This window comes from Sardina pilchardus, chromosome 9, assembly GCF_963854185.1.
Source record: "Sardina pilchardus chromosome 9, fSarPil1.1, whole genome shotgun sequence".
Classification (NCBI taxonomy): domain Eukaryota; kingdom Metazoa; phylum Chordata; class Actinopteri; order Clupeiformes; family Clupeidae; genus Sardina; species Sardina pilchardus.
Genome location: NC_085002.1, coordinates 8591961 through 8618758, shown reverse-complemented (window position 1 = coordinate 8618758; position 26798 = coordinate 8591961). Strand labels below are relative to the sequence as shown.

The 26798-nt window shown below is 45.7% G+C and overlaps 2 protein-coding genes across 3 annotated transcripts in view; both read left to right on the top strand.

Annotated features, from left to right (window-relative positions):
- Positions 1-13602, top strand: part of dlgap4b (discs, large (Drosophila) homolog-associated protein 4b) — a 39199-nt gene extending 25597 nt beyond the window's left edge. The window contains exons 9-13 of the mRNA XM_062545595.1: positions 548-636; positions 1448-1974; positions 6872-6963; positions 7931-8086; positions 11123-13602. Of these exons, the coding sequence (XP_062401579.1) occupies positions 548-636; positions 1448-1974; positions 6872-6963; positions 7931-8086; positions 11123-11344 (1086 nt within the window). The 3' untranslated portion in view covers positions 11345-13602. The remainder of the gene's footprint in view (positions 1-547; positions 637-1447; positions 1975-6871; positions 6964-7930; positions 8087-11122) is intronic.
- A 4725-nt stretch (positions 13603-18327) lies between these two features.
- LOC134092606 (homeobox protein TGIF2) lies at positions 18328-26723 on the top strand. 2 transcript variants are annotated; one of them, XR_009940254.1, is made up of 4 exons: positions 18328-18630; positions 20800-21065; positions 21938-23655; positions 24009-26723. XR_009940254.1 is itself a non-coding variant. In XM_062545593.1 (3 exons), exons 1-3 carry the CDS (start codon positions 18612-18614, stop codon positions 22967-22969), a joined length of 1317 nt encoding a protein of 438 aa, XP_062401577.1. In that variant the 5' UTR covers positions 18328-18611; the 3' UTR covers positions 22970-26723. The 2 variants fall into 2 exon arrangements, 1 of the variants encoding a protein (XP_062401577.1); XM_062545593.1 differs by having other exon boundaries at positions 21938-26723.
- Positions 26724-26798: the final 75 nt, after the last annotated feature.

Sequence of the window (26798 nt, the reverse complement as noted above, 5' to 3'; positions counted from 1 at the left end):
GGGAGAGAGAGAGAGATGGAGAGAGAGGTACTGACCGAGAGAGACAAAAAGAGATGGAGAGAGCCAGAGAGATTGATTGACAGCGCGAGCGAGAGAAAGAGATGAATGCAGACAGACGGAAAGGTGGGGATGGAGATGGCCAGACAAAGGGAGTGAGAGAGAAAGAGCGAGAGAAAGAGAGGGGTGGGGGGAGAGTTAGCCTGCGGAGTTGTGCTCATGCAGCATGGTTTCCCCAGTCCTCTGACCAGGCTAATGCAGAATGCTAGCATAGCACGCATACTGTGGGCTTGAACACATTATTCATATTATTCGCCAGTGAAATTAAACAAATGGGCAAAATGGGGAAAAATAATGAATTCAGAAAAGAAAAAAGAATCATGTGGAAAATTGAAAATCCTACGTTTTTCTCTGCCTTGAGGGTACAGTTTCAATTTAATATGTTATGCTCTTGTAGAGGTTAATTCTTTTCATGGTCCAAATCTCTGTCATCAATCACTTTTGGTAATGGAATGTCAACACTGAACACTGCTCTCTGATTGGTTGGCAGGTGGATTGCATCCAGGAAGTGCAAAGAGTCGAGACCCCGCCACTGGCCAGATTTCAGTCGATCGGAGTGCAGGTTGAGGACGGCTGGCAGTGAGTACTTCCTCCTTCCTGTTTCGTGCGGTTCCCTCGTCCGTCCCATTCCTGCTCAAGAAACAATTCAGTCACACCACAAAGTCCCCCCTTTTGTCCACAAACATTTCCCTGTAGTTTGCATGCACTTTGCAAATGACAGGAACAGGAACAGGGTGTGTGAGGAATTTGAATATTTTTGCTGGTTTGTGCTGATAATTTTAGCCTTGGACTGAAAAACTACGGATGCTGGATGACTGGCGTAGCATCCAGCTGCTCCCCATCTTTATCGCACTGGTTCAGTGCTGCATGTCCATATGTCTGTATGGAGTGCAAATCTAAAATCTTAGTCAAGTCAGGTTTATTTATTTCTAAAGCATGTTTACAACAGCAGTTGACTAAAAGTCAATTTGGCAGAGGAAAACAATAAGCCACTCAATTAAAGTATGAGTCACAATAAGACCCGTATAAAGTTTTGGTCCGGATTCCAGGTCACGGCTTCTTCCCGGCAGTCCTGATGTGAGTTGTAGGCCTGACGTTACACAGACGTTTTTAAGAATGAGTGTGCAGTTCCTGTCCGTCTTGCCAGCTGCTTCCTGCCCTGTGGGAAGTGGACGGTGAGCTTGCCAAGGTCAGCTGGCGGTCAGGCTAGCCAGGGAGGAATGGAGCAAAATCCCCACTGACCATTACACTCTGTGTGTGTGTGTCTGTCTGTGTGTGTGTATGTGTGTGTGTGTGCGTGTGTCTGTGTGTGTCTTGTCTATCTGAATGTGTGTGTGTGTGTGTGTGTGTGTGTGTGTGTGTCCGTGTGTGTCCGTCCTCCCTCCCTTAGACTCAGCCGCTCGAGCAGCATGGCGTCCAAACAAGAGACGGACACGGAATCCCAGGACTCAGCTCCGACCCCCGCTCCGGCGCCCAGGCCCGGCGAGAAGAAGACCATGGTCAACAGCAGCAGCCAGGTGGCCAACTCGCCGCCACCGCCCCCCGTCGGCCAGCAGCAGCAGCAGCCGCAGCTCTCCCTCGACAACGGTGACCACGACGACGAGGCGGTCACCACCAGCGGCCCGGCGCGACAGCTGCTGACCAGCCGCTCGGCCACGCGCAGCTCCTCGTCGTCGTTCTCCGAGAGCCTCGACCCGGCGCTGGACCCGTCCTCGCTGCCCCCGCCCGAGCCCTGGCTGGAGAGCGGCGGCAGCGGCAACGGCACGGTGGGGCCCGACCAGGGCTCCGGAGGACCCCCCGCGTGCCGGCGCGACGGCCACTGGTTCCTCAAGCTCCTGCAGGCCGAGACGGGCCGCATGGAGGGCTGGTGCCAGCAGATGGACCAGGAGACCAAGGAGCACCAGCTCTCTGAGGAGGGTAAGACAAACAGATAGACAGACAAACAGACAGACTGACAGATAGAGGGAACTTAAAACCCGCAGTATGCATGTGGACTCTGGCTCTTTACCCACTACTCCCTGTGGGGTGTCCTAAAGTTCTCACGCACTGTGCCAGAATTCAGACATGGACTTGACTGTTTTGGAATTTAAAACGGCCTAATTGTACTGTATATAAAAGCTTAGGCAATTTTCTGGTCTTTTACAGTTGACCATATCAGACTATGTGATCATTAAGCTATAAACTCTCTAGCCTGGCACGCCCTCCCAGTGACGCAACGCCTTCAGGCTTTTGCTGCTGGTCTGGTCAACTGCTCATTGAGAAGGATTTCTGAGTTCCCGAAATCTGCGGAACTGCCCCCTTTGGTCGAGAACCAATCAACTTTGAGCAGCTCCAACGGCTCTGGGTAGAGGCGTGTTCAAGGCAGAGGAAAGAGTGTTGTTATTGGTTTAAACTCGGCAATCCGCTTTCTGACATCTACCAGTAGCAAATCGAGGCAGTTAAAGGAGGCGGGTCAACCAGCGCTGGCAAGAAACCGTGTTAGCACAGGCTGTTGGTCAGACTAAAGTCTCGCAGAGCCTTTGAAAGTCGATGGTAATCAGGCTATAAACTCTCACCACATTATACCTCATTATAAGATCATGTAGCCTATCGGTCGCGTGACAATGACACTGATCGTGATTGTGTCATTCTCAACAAGAGATTTCTCAAAAATTCTGACATGCTGGACTTTTCATTGTGCTTTCGCGGAGCGTTGTAGACTATAAATCGCTGGTTGTTGAGTATGTGACATTATAAGACCCATTCTTTATTCGGCATCATTCTTGACCTTTCATGTTCGGGCTTGACGTTTGAAAGTGATAGGCTACGACAAAATCGAACGATTCATTCCATGTCGCAATTTTGAAAGACACAATCAGAGTCATGTGTAGGAGATCTCAATCGCAAGGGAATAATTGTGAAGCTTATAAATGATGCAGTAAAATCACCTACAATAACCAAAACCATTAATTGTGGAACTGAAAGCTGAATATTACGTATATAACATAAAAAATTTATTATTTCCTGTGTATGCACAGCTGTCGTCATCATGTCATCTTTATTTACCTCTCATCCTTCGCGGTAGTCATGTAGCACATGCCAACCAATCAGGACCGCCCTGGCACTCCTCATCCAATCACCGACGTCACTGCAAACAAGCTTATGCATGAGAATTGACCTCAGCCATAGCAACAGAGAAACATGCAGTGTAACTTAGGATAGTCTAAAAAAATGCCTTGTGATTACGGGCTGTGACACTTTCAGTTCCTCTTGACGTCCTGCTTAGTTAGTGAGGGGTGATCTGGAGGGCTCTAATGAGGATGGGTGTTGGGCTCTGAGGCGAGCCTGACGGCCCTGCTGGGGCAGCCAACGCCTCCTGTCTCTGAGAGCGCTGAGGGGAGGAGAGACCCACAGCATGGTCAGTCAGTCTGCTCCGCTCCCATGGGACAGTCAGAGGGCAAGAAGCCAGCTCTCGCTTTCTCTTTCTTTCTCTCTCTCTGTCTCTTTCTCTCTCTGTCTGTCGGTCTCTTTCTTTCTCTCTCTCTCTCTCTCTCTTTCTATTGCTATCTCGCTCTCTCTAAGTCTATCTCTCCCCCTGTCTTCCTGTGTTTGTGTCTCTCTCTCTCTCTCTCTCTCTCCCTCTCTCTCTCTCTCTCTCTCGGTTTCTCTCTCTCTCTCTCGGTTTCTCTACTTCCCTGCCAATCACATATTTTTCTTGGAAGGCGTCGAAGGAGGCCCGGCTCCCAGGAAACGCTGTTTCCACTGAGCAGCTCCCAGTCTGACAGTCGGCAAGCGAGGCACGCGCTGCTAGATAACTCGGGGCCTCAAACATCCACCGAGCCAGCAAGCCAGCCAGCCAGCCAGCCAGCCAGCCAGCCAGCCAGCCAGCCCTTCTGCTCCACTCCCCAGTCCACGGCAGGCACCACCAACCTGGGCAGGGTAGAGTGCACCCTGTGGACTGTTCAGCTATGGAGTAGTCTATGAGTGCTTTTTGATGACTTGATCGATTTGCTGGCTGCTGGGAGGGGCGAGCCTTTCAGGAACGCTGGCCGACTGCCTGCATGCCTGCGCTCAGCTGCACTTAGCGTTGTCCGCTTCAATCCAACCGCTGATGTTCTTAAAGAAACATCGGGGAGTTTTGCTGCAACAACGGCAGAGCAGCAGCAGTAGCTTGCTCGGGAGAGAGAGGACCCGCTCAGCAAACTGCTAGAGCCAGTTTGGTCCTTCACCTGACCATATTCCAATTTAAATTATTTTAAGATGACAAAAGAAGTTGGTCATTTAAACAAAAACATGCCTCAAAAATGTGTTACATAGTGTGGCTTTAAAAGGGGACAGCTGCATTAGACCGTGCACACACACACAGATACACAGGCATAAACTTCCCCTTTTGGATGAAGTGGGTAATGCTGGGGGTTACTAAACAAGACGGCCGTGTAATCCCAGGAATTACACTAATCTACTGTGGACCTGATTAAAAGTCAGATTAGCGCCTCGACATCAGGCTGGCAGAGATGCCGAGAGGATGACCAGCCCCTCGTCCACACGGGTGGACATGCGTCGGAGGCGAGAGGCGAGAGGCAGCCTCCGCAAAGGGCCCATCCCTGTCCTCCTCATGGGGCCGTAACCTGCTGCACTGCGCCACTGCGGAGGCGTCGCTCTCACACATGCGAGCGTCTACACACACACACACACACACACATTCTGTCACCTTGAGCGTTTGAGTTTTCTGTGCCTTCGCAGTCAACTGTAGTGTTTTAATATTCACTAACCAGGCCTCAAGGAAGCTGCCAGCCATTCATGAGAATCACTGCATGAATATGCATATAGTAGTCAGCAATAATCTATCTCTTTCTCTCTCTCTCTCTGCCCCCCCCCCTCTCTCTCTCTCTCTCCCCCTCTCTCCCTCCATCCCTCTCTCCTTCTCTCTATATATCACTCTCACAGTCGCCCATAGAGATATGCTCGCTCACACACACACACACACACACATACCACACCAAATGACATGCCGAGTTGAAGGATGGTGCTGGGAGGAGGCTGTGTGAGGGAACTAGGGCACCCTGAGGCAGCATCCTGATGCAGGCCTGACAGCACAAACGAAGGGCTAATCAGGGTTACGCAAGCCTGCGCGGACACCTGGCGGAGCCAGCCCATAATTCCATCACCTTTAATATGATAACGCAGTTAGCTCCACTCACATGCAAGCAGCACATCGTGCAGGTCACGCCAGGCTTTTTGTACGCCCAAAACTTGGTCGTGTTGCCATACAGAGAGAGAGGGAGTGGGAGAGAAGGCGAGCTCTTGTGCCTTTACACGCAACTCCAGCGGATCACAGTCCGTCATGACTGTAATCTGCCTCCTTTCGTGATATCCGTTCAGCTAATGGCCCACTCTATCCTCAGAATCTGCCTCGACTGTGAGTGTTGCTCAAATCGTGATTTTTGGCAGGCGGTGTGCGTGAGCGGCCCGTCCAGCCAGCAGGTTGGGTTAGAGGCCTCCCGATGATGAACTTGAGTTGAGAGCAAAAAAACCCCACACATCCCTACACGCCATTTATTGCGTTTTCTTGCTGAATAATAGCGGATCAGAGTTGCCATACCCGCCGCTTGGGCAATTAAACGATTGCAGCTTGCGGCTGATGGGGATCCGCTCTAGCTCCTCAAGGTGTGACCAATCCGCTCCAGGATTCCTCCTGTTCATCTACTGTCTATCCAATTAGACACGCCGCAGGAGGCCAAGGCAAACAAGGGGCTTTTTTGCATCGTGGCACGCATTCACCCCCCATTCTTTGAGGCCTGCTGTCTGAGGCGCACAATGGCACACCCATTGCACTGGCCGACCGTATCGGGAGTCGCACAACAGGGATTTGGGGTTTGCCTCGCAGTTCAGCCAGACTATTGTCGCCAGGGCTCTCTTTGAGCGGGCGCTTGTTGTGCGGAGATGGCCTCTTGCGCTCGCGCACTCACCGTCTCTCAGCAGCCCTCTGACGCTCGTCAGCAGCCCTTATTTGCTCAAATTGCCCCCTTGCTACAAGCCGTCGCTTTGATGTGTTCAGTTGTGTTGCTCTCCCTGGCTCTCCACTGTTATTTTTTTTGCGGTTCTCTCTCTCTCTCTCCTCTCTCTCTCCTCACACACACTCTCTCTCTCTCTCTCTCTCTCTCTCTCTCTCTCTCTCTCTCTCTCTCTCTCTCTCTCTCTCTCTCTCTCTCTCTCTCTCTCTCTGTCCTCCTTCATTCCCTCTATTCTTCTTGCTCCCCCTCTCTTTCTGGCGCTCCCTCCTTCTCTCGCACACAAATGATCTCGGCTCTACAGAGAAAGAAAAAGAAGGATGGGGAGAGGGAGAGGGAGAGAGAAAGAGCTCTGTAGTGGAGGCCTCTAGTGTTTAATGTTCTTAGTGCTCTAACGTTAGACGTTCCTGCCTCCGAGTCACCAGGCTGACTGCTCTGCTGTAACCTTGCCTCACCCCCTCATCCTCCTCTCCCTCTTCGCCCTCCTCTCCATCCTCTCCTCCCTCTCCTCCCTCTCCATCCTCTCCTCCCTCTTCATCCTCTCCTCCCTCTCCATCCTCTCTCCCTCTTCATCCTGCCCGCTGCCTCTCTCCGCTGGTTCCCGTATGCATGCGGTCTCACGCTAGACATGGAGCGGGGACTGATGTTTCTGTGTCTTTAAGGGATGAGGGAGCATTCAGTTCAGAGAGTACTCTGCAGCCTGTGTGGCTGCTTGTGTATAAAATATGTATGCATAGATTTGTGCGTGGCGTGTGTGTGTGTGTGTGTGTGTGTGTGATTCCTCTCTCATGATGTGTTTGTGTGTTTTCTCCGTTTCTCTGCAGTGTTGGGGAAAGTGCGCAGTGCTGTGGGGAGTGCCCAGCTTCTGATGTCAAAGAAGTTCCAGCAGTTCCGAGGACTATGCGAACAAAACTTGGTGAGTAATAGGTGTGTGTGTGTGTGAGAGAGAGTGTGAGTCAGTGAGCGAGAGTGATTGCGAGCATGTACACATAAATCTTTCCGTAAGGTCACGAGTGTCTCCTCAGTAGTTAACAGTAATCTCAGAACTCCACGCCTCTTGTAATTTCACTGCTGACTTGGATCCACCACATTACGGCGGTGAAACGTGTCCCTCTACACAACACACCTGACATTAGGAAGTTGGATGACCCACATGCTCCATAATGAAACCCGAAACTCCTACAGCCCACATCACTTGCTCACCGTCGCTTTCACAGAGGCTCACATCAAAGGGATTCTGAAGTGATGCACTCTGCAGTTTTTTTTTCCCCCTTCCTCATAAAGTGCTGAAAGAAATCTCACTCAGCATTGCAGCCCTGTCGGAGTCGTCAGGTTTGGTGTTAAGCCAATAATCCAGCTGCCGTGCATGCCTGACACTCGCCGGTTAATTGCTGTTACTCTCTCCGCTCGGGAGCGATGCTGCTTTTACTGTAAAATGGGCACGGTGCTGCCTGAATAATAGAAACATAAGCTGGAGGATGAAAAATCAATGGCAGGCCAGCAGCTGAGGCCTTGTGTTACCCGCTGGTCCACCATGAAAAAAATGACCTTGGAGTACACCACAGGCATCCGAGTGGAGTTGGTGTGTGTGTGTGTGTGTGTGTGAGGGTGAGAGTGAGTGGCTTTATAGACCTCATGATCCATTCTGGATATTTTCTGACTAAAAAAAAGAGCACTGGTAGTGGGAAAGAACTGTGTTATGGCGCCCTCTAGGGTACGGCATTGGTAGAACATCTTATGAATTTAAACCTAATCTTCGTCTTAAATCACATTTAAATAAAAGCTAGGAGAAACAAAGTAGCACCATTGAATGTGCTGACCCTCTTTTATTCTTTCTCTCTCTCTCTCTCTCTCTCTCTCTCTCTCTCCCTCCCTCTCTGTAGAATGTGAATGCTAACCCCAGGCCCACGGCTCAGGATCTAGCAGGCTTCTGGGACCTGCTGCAGCTCTCCATAGAGGACATCAGCCTCAAGTTTGACGAGCTCTACCACCTGAAGGCCAACGACTGGAAAGTGGACAGAGACTCACCTGAAAAACAGGTAAACATCTGCTGTTCATTCTATTCATTCATTCCAGAGTGATATCTGTTTGACCATATTCTGGTCAAATGACTGACCACACAATAAACAGCAAAGTACAACTACAGCCATGCTAAGGTTAAATGTTATTATGCTACTATTCAAATGAATACTAAATTTAAAAACTAATTTTAATAACTTTAAAATATAGCTTGGGGTATGTTACAGTGTGTGCTACTTTTTGTGTTTGTTAAGGTTGGATACAGCAGTCTTGCAAACCAGTGTTAATTATTACCTAGCTAAATGCCTACACACTTTTTAAGTCTATACCAGAAGGGAAACGGTGATTGGTGGTAGGTTACAGCTACCACCTTAGTAATCTTTTAGCCTCACATATAGCTGCAACTACAGTCTGTGGTTATGAAACTCAGTCTGATGGGTTACATTAGAGTAACAACTAAAAGCTCTTTTCAACCTGGGCCCTTGTTCACAAAGCCTCTTAAACTAAAAGCTCCCTAGTTGCCAAATTAGGACAGACTCCAAAAAATGTTGGGCGTATCCAGACTCCAAATGTTTTTACTAACTATAATTCACAAAGCTGTTAAAATGCCGTAAAGGCACAAACCAACTATGGCTTTGTGAATAGGGTTTAGGACAAAGATTTTTGTTTTTTATTTAGAATCTTAGAAGTTAGACTTAAGAGTAGTCGATGTGGTGAATACACGCCCTGATGAGGCAGGAAAAACTAAAGAGACGTCGGGGTTATATTCATCCACCCTGGTTAAAATACAATGTCCGTTTCAATGGAGTCCTACTATTCAGATCTCCTGTGTGCGAAGATGTGGCCAATTAGTGGGACAATGGGGGCCATTACTCCATTGGGCTGAAGATTGCCTAATTTTGTCACACATGCACTTACCAAGTACACAATAGTCCCTTTCGCACCGGAGGGATTTTTGCCGTTCCTAGAACCCTTTATTTGTCGTGTTTGGACCAGACCAATTTGGGGATTATTAAGTTCCTCTGACCGCAGTTCCTGTAACTCTTCCAGCTCCTACCTCAGGGCAGGGTCTTTTAGTGACCTAGGTCTACATGATTGGTCTAACTCAAAAGCCAAACACACTGTCAACCCTGCATTCACAGCAGTGCTGTCTTTAAAATCTGCGCTGCCTGTCTAAGCAAAATGTACAGAAATGTATTACTGTCAGAGGCTTTATAAAGGAGAATGGACGACATGCAGAACACACTATGCTCCAGTCCGGACCCAAATGGATGGTGAACAGCCTTGCATTAATCTATATCATTTAAGGGGTTGAGGCATGGAAAAACAGTGTTAGAAATGGCCTATGTTGGGTAGGATATCAAGTTTTTCCATGTTAACCTGTGGAGACTGATGATGTTGATGATCTAAAGGGGACCACTTTCTGTTATAGCTTTCAAAAACTAATCACCCATATGCATGATATTTCCATAACCACGAGATACGCTTCAGAATGATGACAAAGAGTTGTTATCAGACAATACCTAATGACGCAGAGCCCAACAACAATCTATCTGAAATGAAACCTTTTCAAGTGTCATTCATGATTATTTGTAACATATTGAAGTTGTGGAAAGTTTATATGCCTTAAACTGCTGGCTTCATTTGTCCATCACGTCTGTTTCATTTGTCCTGACCGAGGAATTAAACATTACGCATGTCCCACTTTGCTGAAATAATTCCTTAATGGTTTTGTTCAGAGCTGAAAATGCAACTGTATTTGGCAGAGGACAGATGTAGTTTACTAGTGGCAAAAAAAATTGCTCAGATCAGTGTTACACAATCTCTTTGTAAATTGACTGTAAGTTAGTCCCTTATTTCTTAAATGCAGTAACCTACTAGGCTGAGCGGGTGGGGAAAGATCTTTCCCTGATCTTTTTGTTCTGAGTTCAGTTTGAGATGCATAGGCTGCTACTTTAAGTTGGTCCCTCATTTCTCTAATATAGTGCAGTCATTTCTTCCCCCACCTGTTTACATGCCTGCTGGCTGTCAGTAATGCAAATCATAAAGTCCAAAAAAATGTGTAACTAACGGGATACACACAACGAATCTCCAAAATATCAAATGTAATTGCACACACTTTAGGACAACTAAGGACACTTGGATCACACCATTGTTCATAACCTGTAACTTGGCGTACTATGGCATGGCAACCATTCCACTAAAATACCAGATGTTACTTATTACTTTGGTGACAATAAAATCAAACATCATCAACCATTCTTTATTCATGGGAACATCAATGAGCTCTCCGGAATAAATCCATTTTCCAAACGGATCTGATGACTAACGTTAGGCTACTGTTAACCAGCATGTTTGCTTGCTCCATCACAGCTGTTTTCCACAGCAAAAAAAGAAAAGCAAAATGCGCAGCATCAGGATTTGCTTAAAGTAACAGTAGACCTTGAGGGTCATTCAAATCATTTAAAAATGTAGGCTAATTTACTCACATTTAGCGAGGCTTGTGAGTGCCTGTTTTAAACCCAGTAGCAAATGACAATGTTATTAACACCGGTGCAATGCTTAAGTCACTCCTTACACCCTCCTACCCATTCCTATGGCCAGTCCAAATGGCAATGAAAACAGGTTTTGGGGGAGAGTAATTAGAAGAACTGATTTAGAAGTTGACTGTTCCTATAACTACAGTCCCTGTAACTACTTCTTGCTAGAATCAGGTGTCACCGTGTTATAAAGTAGGACTGAGATTTATTCGTCTAAAGCATTTGTTTGTGAGTCTACTGTATAAACTGGCGTCATTGTATGTATGCGGATTTAGGTTTACAGTTTCTGTGTGTTCGCTCACTACACTTCACACACTTGTTTAACTTTCACACCCTTGCTTCCACTCTCCCTCCACCCCTCTCGGTCTCCCCTCTCTCTCTCTCTCTCTCTCTCTCTCTCTCTCTCTCTCTCTCTCTCTCTCTCTCTCTCTCTCTCTCTCTCTCTCTCTCTCTCTCTCTCTCTCTCTCTCTCTCTCTCTCTCTCTGGATACTTGCTCCCTCGCCCTCCCCCCGCAGGAGAACCAGAAGCCGGTCCCTGCAGTGCCAAAGAAGCCCGGGAAGAGCAAGCCGGCGCTGGGCCGCGAGAAGAGCAGCGACTCGGCCGCCGACAAGCAGCGGCAGGAGGCCCGCAAGCGCCTCATGGCTGCCAAGAGGGCGGCGTCGGTCAAGCAGAACTCCGCCACGGAGAGCGCAGACAGCATCGAGATCTACGTCCCCGAGGCCCAGACGCGACTCTGAGAGAGGGGGAGACAGACAGAAATCAGGGGGGTTGTGAGGGGTGGGGTATAGTATTAAGATTAGTTACACATTAGGGCAGGAAGGCAAAAACAAAAATGGCGAACGGTAGATGGAGCATTGAAGTGAAGGTTAAGGCTTAGACATGGGTGAGATGAAATGAGAGCGAGCATATGATTGGAGGAGGGACCAGGAACAAGACTGAAAGAGCTCTTTGGCCTCCAGTCCACCGTCACAGGGAAAATACCATTCTTTTATTTTGTATTGTCAAGACAGTACTTGCTTGAAAGGAAAAATAAATAAAACGACAAAAACAAAACAGCCCAGAGGGATGGGAGGTTTTAAAAAATAAATAAAGAAATCAAGACTGACGCAACAGGACTTTGGAGAACGGGATGCACCGGCAGTGGCCACCTCCAAAGCGGCTACCAAGGAAAACCTCACGCAGACTTCACCATTAGTACTCCAATTACTATTGTTATTATTATTATTGTTATTATTGTTAATATAATTATTATTAAAATGGTTATTGATAATATTATCTCCTTTAAAAAAAACTATATCAGACTGATTTAAATGTTCTAATATCTTGGATAAGAGATCTTCTAATGTGTGGACTGGGACTCAGCCACGTGTTGTTTTGGCTCCCACCCCACTGGCCCCCTTTACCCCCAGCTCGCTAGTCTGCACAGAACTCCTTGTAAAGCACTGCAAAATACTCACTCTCGGACACCAACACTCACTCCACACACACACACACACACTCACACTCCGACCTGCATAACACGTGCTCGCTCAGTGAAATACACTCTTTTTCATGTCTGGCCCTCCACAATCACTGTCTTCCTGTTCTTGTCTGTTTTCTCCCCTTCTGCTTCTTCTTTCTTTTATTCTTTGAATGCAATGTTTTTTACGTGTATGCCCTGTGTGGCGTTCAGTCTGGGCTCAGATAGACCACCACCTCTCATGTGGGATGGAGATGGGGGAGAAGGCGTCGTGCGGAATGCAAAAAGAGTGATGAGAGAGCTGGGCCCAGACTCTGGAGGTCCTGGGACATTCTATCATGCAAGCAAAACAAGAAGAATCACACACAAAACAGAATTCATTCATCACCCTATTTCTTTTTACCAGCACCCAGAATTTCTTTTCTGCCTCTCCTCAAGGTGGTCTCATTTCGTCTACGGAGTTTGTGTTTTGGGGCGGAATAAGTGTATGGTGCTTCTGTTTTGCAGTATGCCTCCATGCCATGTAAAGGTGTCCCCAGCAAATGGCCACCATTTTGTTTTTACTGTTTTGGTTTGTCCCTTTTGGGGGAGTTTGAAGTGACAGCCATTTTGTTGTATTGCCAGGTGTGACCCCCCCATCCACGCCCCGCCTTAGCAAGTCATCTCTTGTTGTCAGTTCACTGCAGATGATATGGGCCTCTGTCAATCTGAAGATGCATCTCCACCTCTTACCAGTTTTTTTTTTGTCACTCTCAGTGTTCAACTCCAAAGCTGGTACATTACGTGCAGAGGAGAACATTTAAATGTTCATGAAATGTGTGAATGCAGCAGAATGAAAGTATATTATTTAGCTAGTGGAATGATTTAGTTTTTTGAAGCTGATAAAAGTTTAGTTTTGATAGAAGGTCTAATCTGCTAAAGTAGCCCCAACAGGACTGGGAAACTTTTAATTTCAAATGGTCGTGTCCATTTTGTCAAGTTTTTTTTGTTGTATTCTCATAAACAAATGTCAAGGCAACGCTTTTGGAATGTTTTCTTGCATCAGCCATGATCCTATCATGCGGATGATCCATGAACTGTACCTTCATGTTTTTTAGAAACATTGGTCATTGCCTGCCTCTAGTGGTAAACTTGTAGCACTACACAGATGGTATATTATTTCAAGAGGACTTCTTTTCCCCCTCTAAAGTTGTTGGCATGTCCAAACACTTTTCAGCAGATTTGAAAAACCACTACTGGGACGGGCTGATTGTTCGAGATGTTTCGTCCCATTATGGGTTGTAGCATTCATTACGCATGTGCTAACACTCTGTTCTTGCACTCGCTACAGCCTTTTAGCCAGTCATGCCCTGTACATCTGAATGAAGTGAGGCAAAGATATTTTGCCCTTATTTTAATTTTATTTTATTTTTTTGTAATTGTGTTGTCTACCCATTTGCCATTGTTGCTCCTTTCCCCCATACGCCGACCAAGCAATCTGCACATGTTTTTATATTTGAAACAAAAAGATCAATCATTAAATTCAGTTACACTACACTCATCTTTTTGTCATTGTTTTTACCATTGTGCACATGCATGGATTTCCTACTGTCATCAGGAAAAGGGGAATCTAATGAAGCCTTCATTAACAGATCTAACTCCTACCTTACAAGCCTCTATAAGCAAAATAATCTTTCAAGTTACTGATTGAAATTAACTCTCAAATTCTACACACTACTCTTAAAAATGCAGTGTTTGTAGATTTTCTTCTGTTAACCTTTTTGTATGTTCAGTGTTTACCACAAATGCAATAGTATTTTATCTCTGAGAGGCCATACTTTTAAATATGAAGCACAATATATATCTGTTGCATGGTATTCCAAGACAGTTGCAACTAGTGAAAGACTATATTCTTAAAATAATCATAAACAGTGTGAGAGGATGTGATGGACTTAATTTAGCAAAGACAACGGATGGTCGACATACTGCATTGGTCTATGAAACCACAATAGTATCTTTGTCATGTCTACCATTCAGTAGTAAACAGGGCCGTTTCCAGATTCAGTGGCACTGTTGTTTTTAGCTATTCGTCAGCCACTAGAGGGTGGTAGACAATCTTAAGTTGTCAAGTCCTCTAAATGGTTAGATCATATCTGTTGGCCACAGACCAGATATATTTTCTCAATGAAATGGTTATATGTAGGAGGTTGATGGATTCCACTGCCATATTTCCATGCCATTGTATCCAAAACCTGTTTTGGATCTAATTTATTTGTTAATGTTAGTTTATAATTGTTTCTTATCTAAAAGGGTTGTGTACAAAATTCATGTTTATACATGGTGTTGCAATGTTATGACCTGCTTACCTGGAGTCCAAGTATTTCTCTCTTCCTGATTGCTCCACAGTTGTGCTTGTTTAAGTGAAAGACTTCCTAGACACATCATGTCATTAGTCTATCAACATTGTCTAAAGCATTCCTCAGCATGATTCCGTTTCTGTGTCACAAGGTCTCATTTCACAGTTTTAAGGGTCACTCAGAGTCGTCGCATCATTTCCATCTCCGTTACATGTCATGTGTGCCGCAGTTACTTCTTGCTTCTCCATTCCCCCTAGAAGCAGTGGAGCTGAAAGGCCTCCTGAACTGACTCAAGTTGACTCAAGCAGAAAGGGAGAGGGTCGGGTTACAATACAAAATCTCATCCTTCCTGTGGCTCCCTGACTCCCCTCTGTCAGTCCCACACAAGACAAACGAGCACCTCAGTGCTTCCCTAAAGCCTGTCTTCTGAATTGCTTCATTCATTCTGCCTTATTAAAGTTATTTTGCCCCAACCATCCCGACAGCTCCACTTTAGACAGGATGTGTATGTATGTATGTGTGTGATAGCCGTGATTCTAGTGGTCCCTTTTGCATAGGAAAAGCTCAGGGTCGTCCACCCCTCCTTTCAGGACAACAAACACAAAATGGCCTCCTGATAGTGGGCTATTGTGTGTGCTGTTTTGTGTTTGCTGGTTTGTGATGGTCCCTCTGGCCTGTTAAGGGCCTGTGTGAATGAGGCTCTCTGTGGTTCCTGCAGGCTCCTTCCATTTGGCGCAGAGCGCATCGTTCACACCTCGGGGGGCTTTGTGTGCCGACGGCCTGATGTTTATCCCACACGGCAGAGCCTGGCCCTGCTGCATAGCTGACAGCTTTGGCAGCTTGTTTGTGAGAGGACAGCTTTAATACTGGGGAGTTGCGTGTTGGTGTCTACAATCTAGGCCTGAATTGTTACGACTGTCTCATGATGGCAATGGCCTTGTCATGATAGAAAACAAGAAACTATGTTTATATATTTGGTCGGGTTTTGTTAGAGTGCAATAATTTGAACTGCAGTTTTTCCTTGATGTTCTGAGTTTGGGAGAAAACAAAACGCAATCATCTCTCGGATGAAAAACTGAATGATGTGGTAAAGGGGTGCATTTTTGTACGTATTCTCAGTCCAGCGGCATCTGCACCAGCCCAGTCGGTCACAGTTGCTGTTGATGACGGAAGACACATTTGTCAACACACACATCAGCATACCGGTTTTGTCCATACCTGCAAATGGAATTAAAAGCATTTGACACAACAAAATGATTGTGATGCCAAAAGGGAGGGATACTATGTGCTAAGACTGCCACTGATGGTATATAGCTAATACATTACTCTGGCGGTCTAGGAATATATTGTGTCAGTCACAGCCAGTCGCAGCATGTTAATGAGAAGGGCTTTGTGTGGGAGAGAAAATACATTGGGTTTGCTTGTCTCTCTTTTACAGACCAAAAAAAAAAAACACTTACACAGTGGTCAAACTATCAACTGACTTGTTTAATTGTTTGATTATCCTGAAGTATCCTTTTCACTTTAAATAAAGAGGGGGATTTCATTCAGGAGTAACAGATGATAGACATGGGCACTAAGCTGCCATGGATGGGCCATTTCCTTGTGTGTAATTATGGCCGATTGTGCGATGATAATTTTGTCCTAAAATACACCCTGAGCGTCACTCACTGAAGTGAGAGCAGTATTTTGTTGAGCCAGAACTCTTGTCTAGAGTCAGTGACTGCGAGATTGCAGTCTTGCTCAGGCATCTGGCAAGCTTTTCTTCATGCTTCAGTCTTCAAAACCACAAGTATTCTACACATAACTCAGAATAGTGAATCACTTCTGGGTTGACATTCAGTGCAATGTATTCGTGTTAAGAGGAAGTCCGCTGTCTTTTTGACCCATACTTCATTAGGTTTGGATTTCTTGGTTCAAAATTAGTTACAATGTGTCACTGGTTAGCTTCTGTTTTATTTTTATTTTTTTGAATGGTAATTTGTGTTTTGAATATTGTACGTTCACCAAGTCTCTGATGTGTAGAGAACATTAAGCTGTTCCATCCAAACTAATTCCTCTCTCTATGTCTTCACCAGTCTGATATTTCTTAATTTTTACATATGTGTGATTTATCAATGTTTTACTTTTGTGTCCTACTTTCTTGGGAATTACAGGGGGTCTGTAAGACCCATACAGTATTGAAGTGAATTATCTTCAACAGCATTGAAAAGTTCCCAAAAAGAACACCTTTCTCCTTTGTATGCATTTTAGTCTCTCTCCATAACTTTTAACACTATGGGTCATGATTGCTGGACATGAAGACACTTTTTTTATTTTCAGGTTGATGATGGATTCTTCTTATTGCTTGGAATCTACACTGATACTCTTTTTTTTCTAAGTACACTTGGGATCTTTGCGTGAATGACTGACTGACTGACAGCACAATGTTAACACGGCTAGGCAATTAACAAGAGCCCGTCCGGCTACAACAGCCTCAACAAAGGGATGCCCCGTTGTGTGTCTGTGCTGGGATTCAGGTCTGGCAGCTCCCTCGCTGGTCCTTTGGTTCAACATGCAAAAATAAGCCTGTCGTTCTTTGCCTGGCTGTACTCAGTTACTCGTCAACTCATAAGATGCTGTGGGACAGGAGTGGGGGGATGAAGGACGAACGCCGACAGTACTCTTACTGCAAGAGTTTGTAGCAAAAAATAAACAAATTAATTATTACTACCATAACAATTGATAATCAATATTTTATGAGACAAGCACATATTTTAATGACTAGGATTTCAGTATATATTATGCTATACAAAGTTAGACTGTGTATGTCAGGGTTTTTGGATTAGTAATTAATAAAAACTTTAAAAATGAACTGCATTAAAACTATCATTGTCTCCATGATTTCCATATGCTTAGAAGTTATAAAGGGACCTGCCCTTATTGTGTTATTCCATGCTTAGAACTTTACAAAATAGCAATATGAGAGTGTTTTTTTAAAAAAATAATAATAATAAAAAAAAGTTGTATCTGCTCAGTGGGTCAAAGCAGATGGCCTATTTTTGACTAGTCAAAATGTGGTCTGAGTGACCATTATGTGGGAGTGGATACCTGACAAGTTGTTAAAGTGAAAGGCCTCGACCTATTCAGTGGCAATTCTGTAGCCTTTGCTTCGTTACACCACAGCATGTATGCAAAGAAGTACAATAAAATATTATACTTTCTTACTAATCACTTTTGGTCCTTGGAACTAATTTTAACTTCAACATGTCGATAAGTCGGTCAACACTCAGCATAGGCCTGTTGATGCTAGTTTCAAATGTTAGGTCGACGCAGTCTGTAACAAGATTTTATTAATCAAACTAATGTTAATGCTGCAAACAGGTTGGATTGTGATGAGTGTGATAGCACTGCAATCATGTATTTTTTATTATTATTTCAGTGTAGGCTACAGGCCAAGTCACTTAAGCCAGAAAGTGTGCTCTCTTTGGCGGCTCGTGGACATTCCATTGACAAATTCCATCTGGAAAAAGTTCAAAATGTTGGCCTACACTGAATGCGTCACCAGAATGACCAAACAGAATGACAAGACGGCAACGCTGGTTGAATGTGAAATATTAGGCCTACGTTCTTCACAAAATAAACGAAACAAGTATTTCAGCGAACACATGGCTGTATTTTCCCTTTAAATTAACGACGGCAGTGGATCGTGTAATAGTCTAAAACGTGCTATTAATTCAAAGGATACCGTGATGTAATAAATAAACTGAAAATAGCCCAAGTTATTCAGTCGCTTTTTGAATGAAATGCATCTCTGGCAGTCAGTTGTGATGACACTGACTTGTCTGCTGTGAAACACGGTCTATGATTGGATCCCAGTACCATAGAGGAGGGTTTAGACGCTACTGTCAGCTGCCAGCAGACCAGCCAAGAAAGCTGGCGGAGATAGCTGCAGGTAAAAGGATCAAACCACACATCAACAAAACGCGTTTTTGAGAATTATGTATGGCCATGGAAAGCAACGTTCCAGCTGAATTAGCCTCAAAGAAAAATACTAATATCGACAGAAACTAAACGTTGACGTTACGTCGTGAGAAAATTAGTCAGTCAAACGTGTGCAACACCTTGTGCTTGGCAGAAGAAAAGCCCGTTGTCACCGTTTTGTGGACGACACGCGTTTTCCTAAGGAACTTCGAAGATAGCGGCCCGTTTTCAGACCAGCCACAAACAATGAAACCAGTCAAAAGAGGTAGGTACAAACGGGCTATATTTTCCCTCTTTACGTTGAAGCTGTGTTCGGTTTCTGGTGAGGATTTCGCCTGTTGGTTTTAAAAGGAATGTGGCTTTTTGTCGTGAGCAAATGCAGCGTGTGTGTTTGTGTTTGAATTTGGAGGGACAGCTAACCAGCTAGTTGTCTTTGGAAGCGAGCATGGTGTCCATCTGGCGGAGCCACGGCGAACAGTCGTGTTGGCTTTGGTTGTGCGTTTGCATGAGGACTCTTTGTACATTTATTTAAGGAATGTAGGGCACCACGCTAACAGATTTAAACGTTTTAGTCTGACGGATTTCCAGCAAGTGATTATTTATGATGCTCTCACAGGGTCGTGAAATCTGGCTTATTGATATAACCTTATCGCATTGAAAGATGTTACATTTGATTGTATGCTGATGTTAACGTTATGTAAACCCCTGGTCGCTTCGTCGCATCAAAGAAGGGAATTGCTTTCCTTGCTTGCGAGTTTGAATTGAAAAGGGGGATTTCCAGTCGTCGTCCTTCTGCATTTAGCTAGCGTGTGGCATTGTTTGCTAGCTAACGTTAGCTCATGGTAGCTTGTCTTGAAAAGTTTCCCTTGTCTGCTGGAAATTCCAGGCCTTAGAATCAGCATGTGTGGCGAATAACGTTTGACATGAATGTAATGCATAGTTTGGTTTATGACCCCCGTTCCCCTCCGAAAATTACCAGAGAAATGTGACGTTCATATTCTAACTTTACTCAAAAGGGATATTTGGGTAACGTTAGCCAAAGAAGTGGAGGAACAAAAGTAAGCCATGGTTACTTTGTTAGCATAACTTAGCTAGCTAGCTTGCTAACGGATTCAAAGAAACAATGGATGGCGACCCAGTAACTACAACTCCAATTCCCAAACTAACAAAAAGCACATTTGGCCGATAATAATGAATTCGCCAGTCGTTAAATTCGCCCTCTTAACACATTTATCAAATAAAAACGTTCGGACACAGAACTGCTGTGTGTAACACATTTTATCGTTGGTAATTTGCGAGTTAAGAAAGTTTTTTTCTTTCCCCCACACTGTTTGACAGGGAAGGATTATCTCAACCCAACCCACGCACCCCGACCAAGAACATCTGTCAAGTCTTTCAACGTTATTTCCATGTGACTAACTTACGAAACTAGACAATGCGTCCATGTCCCGTCTTTGTTTTTTTTTTATTATCTTTTTTTTACACTTGTTACAGTAATCGAGACCAGACTGGAGATAAGTTGACACGCAACAACATGCGTCGCAAACAGGTCTCTTTAAAGTGACTTTAGCCAGCTTGGCTAGCTAGACTAGGAAACAAAGCATTTTGACGTTAAGATTTCAGCCACATTTAAACATAATATTAGCATTAGCACATGTTGCTGTCTCAATGTGAAGTTCTAAAGACGTGAAGACTTGTCTATTGAGAAGGCTAGCAATCTCAAATCCTCGTTGTTTCAGATGCATATTGACGCACACCATCTCCTTTGTTAGCAGAATCAGACTCAGGAACTCCCACATTCTGGCTTCTTCGGAGGGTCTCGGGTTACACCAGCAGACAGGGACATTTTGGGCTACTGCAATTCCCAGTCTCCCAGCAAAGCTAGGCCAACTCGGCAAAGCACCGTTTTTGAAACGTATACGAACGGCACTTGCCACAATTAAGTAAACACAAATCATTCACCAAACATAACTTTAGCAATTAATGGAAGTCGTTATCATGCTCATACGTTTCCTTTTTCACTCCGGTGCCCTACAATAGCACGACACAATTTGTTACGTCGATAAACCAGCTGTCTTCAGAATTGGAAGCGGGAAGCCAAACTCTTTGTTTACGTAGAACTCGAGCGTACAAAGTGCCGTCGGAGTCCAACTTTATTGCTGTTTACTGTGAACGTTTTGTTCTCTTTAGTGCCATAAGAGCGCTGAAATCGTAATAGTTTTTTTTATATTTCAAAACGTCATTGTCGCTATAGTAAACTTATTTATGCCGTGTTGATTGTGTAGGGTTAAATGGGTATATGTTTATTTTTTATTGTTTGCCTAAATCATGTCCGTTGAATCTGGAGCAGTTATTCCTTATCTGTGGGCCCTGGTTCAATTTCAGTGCCTGTTGGGTGCTTTTTTGTAACACTTGTTCATTTCTGTATCTCCAGCGCTGGAGGAGGAACGAGGCGGAGAGACAGAATATTCAGCCATGTCAGACAGTGACGCAGGTGAAGATGAGGGTTACCCCTTGGACCTATCCAGTGGGGGAACCGGAGGAGCAGGGGGCTCTGGGAAGCGCCGCCGTCGTGGGAACTTGCCCAAGGAAGCAGTACAGGTTCTGAAGAGTTGGTTGTTTGAGCACCGCTTCAACGCCTACCCTTCTGAGCAGGAGAAGCTCAGCCTCTCTGGACAGACCAACCTCTCTGTGCTTCAGGTGAACAGATAATCACACTGTCTTTTGGAACATGACTTAACCATATCGTTGTCTGATGTATGTGTCCCACATACAGAGTTATGTGTGAATGTTTAGATCCAAAGTCTGTCAGAAAGTACAATAGATAGCCTCTTTTAACTCAGGTGCTAGAAGTAGGTCAGTGCATGAGTGCGTCATTTTAAGCGAACCAAGTCAGACTTTTCCAGCAAAGGAATAAAACAATCAGCTCGTGTTCTAACTTGCACTCAAACTAGCCCGAAACACTGGAGGTGCCATCCTAGTTTCCAACCACTCCTGGCAGTAGACGCTGAAGTAGTGAAGGCAGGCAGATTGTCCTTGAAAGTGGATTGCTGGTGTTTTGTCAGTGCGTTGGAATGCAGTCGGCTGGGGCCTTTGCTCTCTGTGTCTGGGGCAGATCACAGCACAGCCTTCATTAGGGCCAGCTGTCTTTGTGCTGCATTGCCAAAACACTGCCACCAGGGGGCAGTCGGAGCAGACAGCATGGCACGCTGACTAACACGATCACTGACAGCGGGACAAAGGGAGAGTGCCTGTCAGTGAACACCAGACATTCCCTCCTCATGAGTGGACGGATGTCCCGTTGTTATTTTTGCCGAAAGATCATTTTGACATTCAACTTTGATCTTGAAAACCTTGATCTGTATTAAAGTTGTAACATTTTTCCACTGTGCACATGTAAAAGAAATTGAAGGCTCATCCTTTTTTTGTTGTTGTGTAACACATACAAAATGTTTTTGAGGTTTTTATTATTGTTATTGTTGTTATTTATTTATTTTTAAATCATGCTTTTTTTAAGCTTATGTCCTCTGCTGTCACTCAGATTTTTAACCCTGCCGCAATTGTCCTCTCAGATCTGTAACTGGTTCATCAACGCACGGAGGCGCCTGCTGCCCGACCTGCTGCGTAAGGACGGAAAGGACCCCACCCAGTTCACCATCTCGCGCCGCGCCGGCAAGGCCGAGGGCCGCCACTCCAGCGGTGGTAGCGGAGCCGGGGGCCCCAGTTCCCCGGAGAGCCCCGCAGCCCCCTCGCTCCCAGCCCTGCGCCCCTCCGTCATCCGACCCGCCCCCACGCTCGACCTCAGCCTCCTGGGCAACACTGCCACGGCCATCCTGACCGGCGCCGGCTGTCTGCCTGGCAGGGACGGCCCCGTGCGGGCCCTCATGCAGGTGGACGCGCAGGGTCTACTGAAGAAGGAGCCCCACTTTGGGCACCGGTGCGACGAGCAGTCCCCCATCACCACCACTCACTCAAGCTCCAACCCCTCCGCTGTGACCTCCATACCTCCCCTCTCTGCCACCACCACCACCTCTATTACCACCTTGGGCACGGCGAGCCCAACTGGGGGCCTCTTCAACACGCCTCCCCCGACCCCACCAGAGCTCTGCCCCTCGCAGGACTTCAGTGACCTGAAGTTGCTGGTGGAAGCTGCGCTGCAGAGGGCCGCGGAGCAGGAGCACCAGAAGAGGCAGCAGCAGGAGAAGCAAATGGTGGTGCTTCCGGCGTCTGCCACGCCGTCCCCCGAGCCGGCCATCAAGTCTGAGCCCTGCATAGTCAGGGCCATCAAGACCGAGCCACAGAGCCCCCCAGCTGCCCCGACCCCAAACAGGGACTCCAGCATCCAGCTGAGCTCGCTAGAGAAGTCTGTGATCCCAGTGTCTGTGCCGGTGTTTGGCTCCCATTCCCCACTGCCCTCGGCTCTGCAGGGCGGCGGCGCCACGGTCATGGCCGGATCGCCCGCCGGCTGCCAGGTGGGTACGTGGAGCGTTGTGCGTAGCGACGTCAGACAGGCAGCCACCTCCGCCACCGTCACTGCCAGCCCTAGCGCCACACCAGCCGTGTGGAGCCACTCCTTGCACACAGTCTCGGAGAAGGTCAACTAAAGAGCAGAGGTGTGTGTGCGCGCGTGTGTGTGTGGGAGAAGTGAGAGGACAAAAGTGAAAACTTTACACCGTTAAACAAAACTCCAGGGAGTAGCTAACATTCCCCATCCTCAGCCTGACCAACGTCCCCCTTCCAAACTGACATTTTGCCTATTCCTCTGACATGGCCTCTGGCTACGTGTGTCCCTGCATCTTAATGGGGCTCTCTACTGGTTAAAGAACAGTGGCAGGCGCTCCCTCGCCTGCCTTGTTACTTTCCTGAGAAGAGGCAGTGGTGTCCCTCGTGAGACTTGTTGATGAAAGGCCAGCTGTGGTAGTCGCCTCCTAGCTTAAGCCCCTGCGGTGGGGAGAGACTGGGCTCCTGTCCTTAGCACCCCCCACCTCCCATTGGAGGAGAACTCCTTGAGAGGGCAAGAGGTGGCCTCCTCAGAAGTGTTTTTTACACAAAAGGTTTATCAGGACATTTTAGGACTTTGTAAGGTTTCTCTGTTCTGTTTTTTTTTTTTCTTTTTTTTTTTTACATGAAGGAGGTGGTGGGCTCAGCAGGTCAGTTCAAAAACACTCCTACAACCATAGCTCTGTAGCAAAAAAAAGACGCATGGATTGTGATTGTTTAGACACACTACAAATTCTCCTCATGCTTTGGACCAAGACGGGAATCGCTGGAAAAATCCACATTACACTAGGTATTTTTAAATTTCCTTCTCCTCCTCCTCACTGTAACTCATTTTGGACTGTGAATCGACCATCTTGTGAAGTCATGGTCTCTTTGACATAGCAAGCAAAGCCTACCAGCATAGTAGAGCCCCACGGCTGTCACGCAATAGACTTTACACATCTGAATGCTGTTCTCACATAGTTACTGTACTTCACACCAACGTCACCAGCAACACTCATGAATGTGTGTGTGTGTGTGTGTGTGTGTGTGTGTGTGTGTGTTTGAATGACTGCGTGGCTGAGTTTCTGTTGTCATACATTCTGCACTTTATTCCTTTCTCGGATCATCAAATGGGCCCTTTTTTTTGCCTGTTTTCTAAAGAACCAACTTGATTCTTCAGCCACACTGATTAGGATCTCTCCACACGACCCTGCTTTGTATGCTAGAGAGGGTGTGAGATCTACAGGTATTCTGACTGAAGTGTCTAAAACAGGAGAGAAGAAAAACATGGGGTATAATGAGTCCATTCTGTGGTAAGTGTGAAAAACTCTACCAAAATGGCTTTACTGTGTAAAGAAAGGAAACCAGAAATCCCCTCTAATAGGTGGTTGGAGTCTTGTTTGGGTTTAGTTTGCCTTTGTTGTCTTAAGCCCTGGCACCATATTGGAGTCCCCTCTGCAGCGGTGCTGGGAGACCTGCAAAAGAGGGTGCAGAAAAACGGATTGCTCTGCAGAGGACGTAACTCAGTTCCATCACGGCTGTCAGTGCAGCACAGTGTCAGATTTAAAGGGACCACGCTCTATTAAATGGTGAAGGCGCCGCTGCTTGCAGCTGCCAAGACGCCAATCAGGATAGGAGTGTAGAGAAAGGCTTATGTATGTTTGTGTGTGAGTGTGCGTGCGTATGTGAGTGTGTTTGTGTCTTTGGAGAGAGAGATGGTTATGGAGCAACATGTCCTAGACATGCATAGAAAGTGGCAACTCTTTGGTCAGTGGTCCTTTATGTATCTATGGCATTTAGGTGGTCTTGTGGACTTGTACTTTGTAAAGTTATGAAGCATCTCTACATGTTAAATCAGCAGCGTTTGCTTGAAAGAGTGGAGAGAAAGTGGTTGTTTGGGCTTGTTAAGCGAATCCTCCTAAAGGCTGTTTGGCTGCCACCGTGGATTTTTACGGAATGGATCAGTGCTTCAGTCACAACCATTCGTGAGGTGGAAATTTAGTAGACTGGGTGCACATTTCAACCAATCATTTAAACTGGGGCATGGGAGGGCACCAGAGATATTTGGCTCAGACACTAGCCCTTCAGCTGATCTGTGTGTAGCAATCATTTCTTTTCCAGCCCCACTCTTCTCGGCCCTTAGATGATGTCCCATGTGACAAAAAAAAAAACAAACAAAAAATGGGATGTATTTATCTCCCAAGTCAGGTTGGACAACATTTCGGCCTCAAGTCGAGAATATTGATTGTATTAGTATGAGTCAGCACCAAATATGCCTGTAGACATCTGAGAATGTTCATCATCCTTTCAACTGTCAACAAGTATTAGTGTCCTTTTTTTTTTCATAGTGTTGAGGACTGGCACAAAACCAGCTTTGGTGTTCTCACACCCCATAAACCCAGGTATTGCCCGACTCAGAAACGGCTGTGGCCCGGGTCTGCAGAACTGGGACAAGATGTTAACCTGGCTTTGGCACGCCAATCCCTCACCTCCTCCCAGGGGCATTTTCACATGTACCACTCTCCTCCTCCTCTAGAGGGCATCCTCTTCATTCTTTTCTATTTGTTCTGTGGTCGTAGTTTCCATGAAACGGATAAGTGACGTGTCCTCGGTTAGCACCCCTTCTGTAGCTGCTCTGTTCTCTCCTGCAGAGTCCCTCTGACTGCTCTGTTTTAAGATGTCTGTCTGTCTCTGCCTGGGACGCTTGCTTCAACGTCTGGTAAAAATACATGGTTCTCCCATATTTGATATACTTTTCAGTATTGTGTTTCTCCAACAAGATGTTCTTTCCTTTCTTTTTTTTTTACGTTGTCTGATGGATAGGAAATCAAAGGTCTATTTGGTTTTAGTGTAAGTGGTGTGCTCTCCTAGTTTTTTTTGTTTTTTTTTCCCTTTATGTCCAGTCTGTCTTTTTTTTCCCCCCCAGACCTCTGCATGAACTGAAACTGTATAAAGCCAGCATACCATTCGTGAAGGGTACTAGTGGATACCCTGGGCTGTGTGTCAGTCATTCTGCCTGGCCCTTGTGACCTGCCCTATTGTAGAGTTCACCAGAGAAAGCTTAATTCTACTGTTCTGTGTATGCTTTAAATAGTTTAACTGAATGTATGTACAAAAAGAACAACCTTTATGTGTCCAGAACGTTAGTCTTCTTTTCAAAGTGGCACTGTAGAGTGACCTCTTGGCATTTGAAGGACCGCTGTTCACATAGGGTTTTAAAATCCATTTGTTTTAATGCATGTTTTAAAAGTGTAGGCCTAACCCTCTTTAGATGGTGAGTTTCCCTCAGGACCAGAATAAGTATCGCAGTTTGAGGACCATTCCCGTAGCCCATGCAGCAACAGTTTCACAAACGCTGGTCTTACCACTATTCAAATCCACTGTGACCATTCCTCCTTGTTACTGATGTACTGGAAACCATTGGATACTGGATAAATATATATGAATATATTTTTTAAATGTTTATATTTTTTCACCGCTGTAGAATGACTGATGGTTAAACTCCTGATTATAGTTGTTCAGAGAATGGGTCCTAGATGCCAACGTGAAATGCATGTGTATATGTGTATATATATCTATATCTTTGGGTCAAGTTTTTTTGTCTGTTGGCATAATGCTTCTACAGAAATGAAACATGTAGCTTTTTCCCCAGTATGACCAAATGCATTATGATGGATATGTTGTATATTTTAATTTCAGTGCATCATGGATTAAGTTCAGGCAGTGAAACTGGCATTAGTGCCTTAACTGGGATCAAGGGAACCTTCCCTGCCTTCATAGAAACTTGGAGTAGTCAGTGCAATATATGCCTTAAAATGTTTTTGTTTCGTTTTGTTTTCTACAAACATTTCAGAGAAATAAAACTCATTTTCGTAACTGTTTGACTCTGATCTCTGTATGTTGTGTGTGTGTGTGTGTGTGGTACTCGATGACAAGCCCCCAAAGCAAAGT